At 32.0% G+C, this 6,998-nt stretch overlaps 1 protein-coding gene across 1 annotated transcript in view; it reads left to right on the top strand.

The window, feature by feature from the left end:
- LOC108377400 (voltage-dependent calcium channel type A subunit alpha-1-like) overlaps window positions 1-6,199 on the top strand; it is a gene marked incomplete at both ends in the record, with an annotated part of 13,049 nt that extends 6,850 nt beyond the window's left edge. The window contains one exon of the mRNA XM_017633660.1: window positions 5,985-6,199. Coding sequence (XP_017489149.1) covers window positions 5,985-6,199 — 215 coding nt within the window. The remainder of the gene's footprint in view (window positions 1-5,984) is intronic.
- Between the last annotated feature and the right edge of the window lie 799 nt (window positions 6,200-6,998).

Here is a 6,998-nt window from a genome sequence, read left to right as displayed (position 1 = left end):
GAATGCACAAAGTTTTAATTCGAGTAAAAATGGGGATTTGAAAAAGGTGTTTTAATGATTTTGAAGGCACTCCAATTATCCAAACTGAGATGATGAATGAATGAAATTACAAAAAAAAAATTATTATAAAAATTTTAAAGTCTCACATTTTTACTAGCGAATTGTAGAATTTCATAAATACATACCTATTTTCGTTGATTACCCAGTACAAGTTGAGCGTTGAATTAATTGCAAACTATTTTGTGTGTTCTTTTATCACAAACATTTTTACATATGTTTATCGCGTCAAAACGAATGAAACAATCGAAATATCGAAATGAAAATTGAAAAACACTATCGCTCAAAATTCCAAAACTTCTCGACTGCACTGTGCATATATGTATGCCTCTACACGTAAAACATGCTGGCAAAATTCGTATATATGGCCTCAGCGGAGAAAGCGCCACACAACAGACGATGAACGTATGCCTAGTCCGACAGCCGACGATNAAAAAAAAAAAATACCTAGAGCTATGCATTTTGCTAGACTAACTAACGTGTATATATGTATTCCTATTATGACTTACTCCCCACTTAACTACATACCTACTTACATACTCGAAAATCTTTTTGAAAATATACTTTTTTCTTCTAAATATTTACCTTAAATATTGCTGCATACATGCATATATGTATAAATAAAGGCATAAATACATATGTATTGCGTTTAGCATAAACTTACCCGTTTTGCTGATATACTTCATATACATACCTACCTAAATTTACTTACTTACATACATACAATATGTACCTACATCATGCATACATAAATTGGCCAGCAACCAAAGCTCAATCGATGTCTTAAAAAATAAGTTAATAACGCAACTTCCCCCTTTTTCACCTCAAGCCTCTAATGTGTACACAGTTAATTTTAATATATTCCTACATGCATACATATGGCTAGATTCTGCTCTGCTTCTTACTTTAAAATGCTTCTTAATGAATTTCAGTTGAATTTTTTTTTCTCAAATACGAATGCGAACAACAACACATTGAAGTGTGGCCTATTTTCCTATTAAACAACAAAGAACTCCTCTACCAACATAATGATTGTATGAGTGTGGTGATTTTGCTCGAGCCTCCATATACTTATATAGATACATACATAAATACTATACACATCTGTATGTAATGAAATAATAATATTTTTCCATAAGTCTTGTACATACTTGAACATTTTTTCCAGTTTGCTTCATTGAAATAATTTTCTAACTAGCTATTTCCTTATTTAATTGAGTCCTTTGATTCATTTCAACGCAAAATGTACAACATTTTTTTAAAACAGATAACCACACATATACATACATACATGTATCTATTGGCTAAGAAATTAATTTTTGAAGACGGCAAGTTTTTGTTCGCAATCCAAATTATGTGTATAAAATTTTTTTGAATTGGCAAATGTCGATAAATTTTGCGTTGGAATTTGAGCTAGCGCCGCACCTGTAAATGCACATATTTGTACAAATATTAACTTTTTTTAAATAATTTATATAGAGACTTAGAAATATTTAAATAAGTATGTATTAATTTTAATTATACATTTTAGTTTTTTTATTACCCAGACACACAGACACACGGTCTTTGTAGAAACGTTTTTTTATTAAAAATTTGGAAAATAACTTAGAGTGGTCGTAATGGCTTTCTTAAGACCTCGGTTTGATTTTTCCGTAATGAGGGCTTTGATTGGCTTGTAACTTTCTGCATTCCCCTAATTCATTAAATTAAAATTAAATTCTTCTTCAAACAAAAGTAATAACTTCACCTGATTAACCCTCTAGAAGGCTGAACCGCCTCCAGATGGTCGTTAACCAAACAACCTATTTAGTGCACCTATAATAATTTTTTTCTATATTCGTAAGGCACGATCTTTAGATAAAAATCGTACCTTTACGGCGAAGTAAATTTTAATCCGTTATGTCAATCCATTTTATTTTAATCTGCAGTTGAATTACAGATTTTGAAAACACGGTTAAAATTAATTATTTCTTGATATTTAGTAATTTCGTAATTAAATTTTTCTTTTGAAAGTTTTATTTATTATGTCACCATTCGAAATGAAGAAAATTGCTTTCGAACACAGACCGTCTACAGACCGGCTTGCCGACATATAACACCCCAGTTTTGCATTTTTGACCGTCTGCAGACGGCATTGCCGGTCCGGTAGGTCAACATTGTGTAAGCGAAAGCTGAAAATATGTGTAAGTATATCGGCGAGCCCGTCTCCAGACGGTCTTGGTTTTTCTCCCCTGTAGGAAAAAGTTACTGTCACAGATCGAAATGGACATCAGTTTTGGATTTCTCGTGCTAAAATCATTCATTCCTGAATTTTTCAACTCATACAAAAATTGGCCTACTAGAGGGTTAAGTTCGGCGAAAGACCGATAAATGGTTCAGTTCTAATAAATCTCTACGCAGCGGTTTCCTGGCGGACATATCTGCCATTTAATTGCCGTTATGACACTATTTTAAGGATACGATCAGCATAAATAGCCAAACGTGGACCTCAGAAGAATTAACACTCCTGATCACTGACAATATTTGTAATCACACTTAGTTTTGGGCAATAAATATATAAATAAAAACACTCCCTAGCGAGCAGCAGCCTCATTGAGAGAAATAAGGCCGTAAACCGAAAGAGAATAAGGTCTCTTTAATAGAGAGTCTCTATGAAGCAGGGACCGAAAATAATAGTTTTTTTCGATGTTCGCGGAAAAATATTGTCGTACAAGAAAGTTATCTATGTTCCTTTGATCCGAGGACCTCCTGGACAAGAATCCTGAATTCTTTTTATTTTTCGAACTTTTTGAGAAAAAGTCCAATAATAACTGAAAAATCCGGACTTTTTTTATATTCCAGTAATAACAGTTAATAACGGTTATACAAATAGAACACATTTGTTATCAAATAAAAGAGGACTGAAATAGCCTTAAAAAATATTTGGTCGAGTTTAACTGTTATTAGAGGACTAAAAAAATAAAAGTTCGGGTTGGCCGATTATTTTATTTCAAATAAAATAAAAGTCCAAAAATAATTTCTTCTAACGACTTTTATTATAAAAATTTTACTCCAGTTTTACATTGTCATGCTTGTAGTTGTATCCTTTGCAACTACCACCAGACCAATGGCTAGTCTAAGGTGGAAATAACTGTAGCTCTTTCTTTCTTCGCTCTGCAGTAGTTAATTTCCAGGAGCGCCCGGAGATTAACATTGTTGGAAGAATCTGATAGTGCTGCTACCGTGAGGTTGTTTATCTTCCACTAGCCACATCCATGATTTTCTAATATTTTGAGATAGCTTACAGGATCACCTTCCTCGCTATTGGCCCTTATGAATAAAAACTAAGCAATCGGTTTTTCTTAAAATTTCAGACCCTTTATAAATTTATTTGGATAAGTCGAGTAGAAGGTCTAAAATTTTCAAAAAAAGCAAATGCTTAGTTTTTATTCATAAGGCCCATTGTCTTGGGTAGCCTCAGCCTCAACATCCGTACTGAAGAAATACACACATATGTAGCAGGAAATCGAAGAGTTTTAATTACTGAAATGAAAATCATAAACTAAAAAGTCCTATTAAACTTTATTATGCTTCTTCTAGCAGTAGTAAGGCCACAGTAACGTTGAAAGTAAAGTAACACACGGTTTGAATTTAGTGACACACGTAAAACGAAAATACATAGAACAAAAATATACGTACATACATATTAGGCTGCTTTTTTCCCAACTATTTTTTTTTCACTCCCACCTCGAAATTTTGGGGAAAATACTTAAAAAATTAGCGGAAATTTGGAGCTCTTTATATTAACACTAACTGCTCGACCAATGCATGCAAAGATTTTTCATTTCAAATACATGTAAACTAAAGTTTTTTCCTACAAAGTTCTACAGCTCAGAGGCATTTTATGGTCAGTGATAGGGTTTCTTTAGAATTGAATGTTCTACATACATAAGTGTCCATTGCTGCGTAACTCTAACTCCCACCAGCGAGGTAGTAGGGGTCACTAAACCCAAAAACCCTACAAAAAAGTTCCGGAACACCCAATTTCTAACATCGATATTTTTCAGTTATGTATTGGGCTTTGAAATTGAGGTAATGCTGAGAGAGTATTAATATTAAGTGCTTAAAATTTTTTTAGGTATTTTCCACAAAATTTCGAGTTGGGAGTGAAAAAAAGTCACGAAAAAAGCACCCTTATACATATGTACATCTTTACAATAAAGACCCCTCGCACTTATCATTAGTTATTCTATTTATTTCAATGCACCATTGAGGCACAATTTATTAATAATAAGTGATTGAAATAAAGATTAAGTTATTTACTACACAACTTTTTTATAAATCCATGCCCTGTAGAAATTGCTATGGTCTAGTCGTTAATACATAGTGTTTGGAAATACATATATATTCCCATTAAAAATTTTACCTTTACTCATATTTTCTATGTATACGATTTTTTTTTTCTTACTTAACAAACAATAATTAAAGCAGTAAATAAAATCAACATTTCGCTAATTAGACCAATAAATTATATGTTAACATAGATAGGTGCGAAATTGATATGAAAATATATAGTATGGTACGGTCAAAACGATTTGGCAAACAATTCGGGATCTCAGTGTGTAGCAGCGCAAGGAATTGAGTAAAAAAAATAAATACATATGTCCTATATTTAGAGTTAGATTAAGTTTTTGTTTTTTTAAGAAATTTTTTTTTTTAAATTTTATAATGGAAAATCTGCGGCTCATTTGATTTTGGTAGCATGTAAAAAAAAAGTTTCCTTTTTTTATTTCACTTATTTCATTTAAGTTTCGGCATGCACTTAGTCCAAAGTTCCTTAAACTTTTATATTTTTCTCGAAAACTCACATTGTTTGTCTGATGAACACGTGAAAATAGTTCAGTCAAATTTGTGAATCGTTCTCTAGTGCTCTTAGCATGTTTTTTTTCACTCTAAAGTTTAGTCAATAACCCGAAACTATTAACTAAAACTATGTAATTAGAACATATAAATAAAACTGCATTTATAAATAAAATAGTTTATTTAAAACCAAAGTCTAGTAAAAGAATTGCTTGCTGAAAATTCTAAACAAAAAAAACGAACTCAAAACAATTTCGGCTCGATCGGTAATGCGTAGAGCGTGAACCGCATTCAAATAGATTTTCACCATCTTATTTAACTGTAATATATAGTAAGTTTGAAATATATACTATTTCTTATGAATACGAACCTTTAAATATTGCTATACGAGCTTATATCATAATCAATTTTCACTTTTACTCTATATACATATGCATACATACCTACTTACGTACATACATTTAAGCTAATAACTTATTATTTGTTGAATGCAACTTAAAAATTTTTCATCTATTTTTTATTATTATTATTTTTTTTTTTGGTGCTACTAATCATGTAAAATAAACCAAATAATAAATAAAAAATACTTTTCTTATTGCTACTTCACCAATTTTACGAATAACTGTTCACCTACACACGTCACAACGCAAAATTCTCTTTTTATAATTACGCATCACAATCTCAAAAACAATCAAAAAAAAAATTAACAAAATTGTAAAATATGTACAAAATGTGCAAATACTTGTAAATCAACCAAACAACCAACCTGCAATGCTGCCCGAAATCGCATGGAATACGCCACCGGAAATGCACTGTACAAAAAAAAAAAAAAAAAACAAAAAAAAAAACAAAACAAAAACATACATACAAATTATCCATTTTTCCTACTGATCACCCCTGGAATCGTAAAAATTGAACTAAAAACTTTTGCTATTGGTAACACTCAACAAATTCGGAACACAATCTGCACTAAATCAAAACAACAACAATTAAACTCTATGAATATGAAACTTGATTGTATCGTTTCGCCAAAATTCTAAATTGAAAATGAAAACAAAAAAAACAATTGAAACAAAACCCCCAAACAGAAACAATCATTCTTCAATTGCCTGCTCGATATGGCGGCGCTCGACAAAGGCGGATCGCGTCAGGGCTCCATTAGCTATGAGGCAAATGGCGATGGTGGCGCCAACTCACAAACGCATTTATTAGCTAACATAAATCATCATCACCTAAACGGTGATGCCGATCACAGTTTGGCATCACTGGCACGCCGGACAACGGTCAAAAAACGTTCAGTTAGGTAAATTAATCTCTCTCTGTATTCAATAATGTATGTGTTTAAATTAAATGTGCGCTTTTAATTTGAATACATCGAAACATACGTACATACACAAATACTTACATACATATGTACACACATGTATAACACATTTTTGAAATTCTACATTCGCGCATTCATTTCATCATTCATTCATTATTGACGCATTCATATACGCACCAAGAAGAAGATCTTTGAGTCCACAGGCCAAGCTGTAAAATACAAGTTTTTGATTATGCAAATGTTTGTTTGTTTGTATCGCCAGACAGCAAAACAGTTCCAAGTGATTATAACACCAGTTAGACAAGGCCTTATAAGTAAGCCTGAAAACTTTAGATACTATCTGCTTTCCTGATAAATGTTAACAGTTCCTCGGTACGCGAGATCTTTATAATAAAATGGTTCGACTGTGAATGAATTTAAGAGTTTTAGTATTGGGACCGATTTCAGATCAACAATTTAAGTGACGATTGATGATTGAAAACAGATCAAATGTTTATACTGTATATGCCTAACATGGTCTATTTAAATATAAAAAATGCAACCCTGATTTTGAATATGAATTCATAATTTAATGCAAATCCACAAAAAGTAAATACTTGCATATTATATAGTACACGAGACCCACGCGCATGCCGAAGTACACGAAGCTTTTAGAAACTCTGATTTTTCGGAAATTGATGTTGAGTTGATAAACTTCGAGGGTTCCCGGACACATATTTAGTACCGGTCTCGGACTTTCTCTTGTCAGTCCAAGTGAAACCGCATGCATCTCAAAAAA

Source organism: Rhagoletis zephyria, unplaced genomic scaffold, assembly GCF_001687245.7.
Source record: "Rhagoletis zephyria isolate East Lansing unplaced genomic scaffold, Rhagoletis_zephyria_1.1 Rzeph_scaffold_12028, whole genome shotgun sequence".
Lineage (NCBI taxonomy): Eukaryota > Metazoa > Arthropoda > Insecta > Diptera > Tephritidae > Rhagoletis > Rhagoletis zephyria.
Note: the sequence above shows the minus strand (reverse complement) of the source record. Positions and strands in the feature narration are given on the sequence as shown.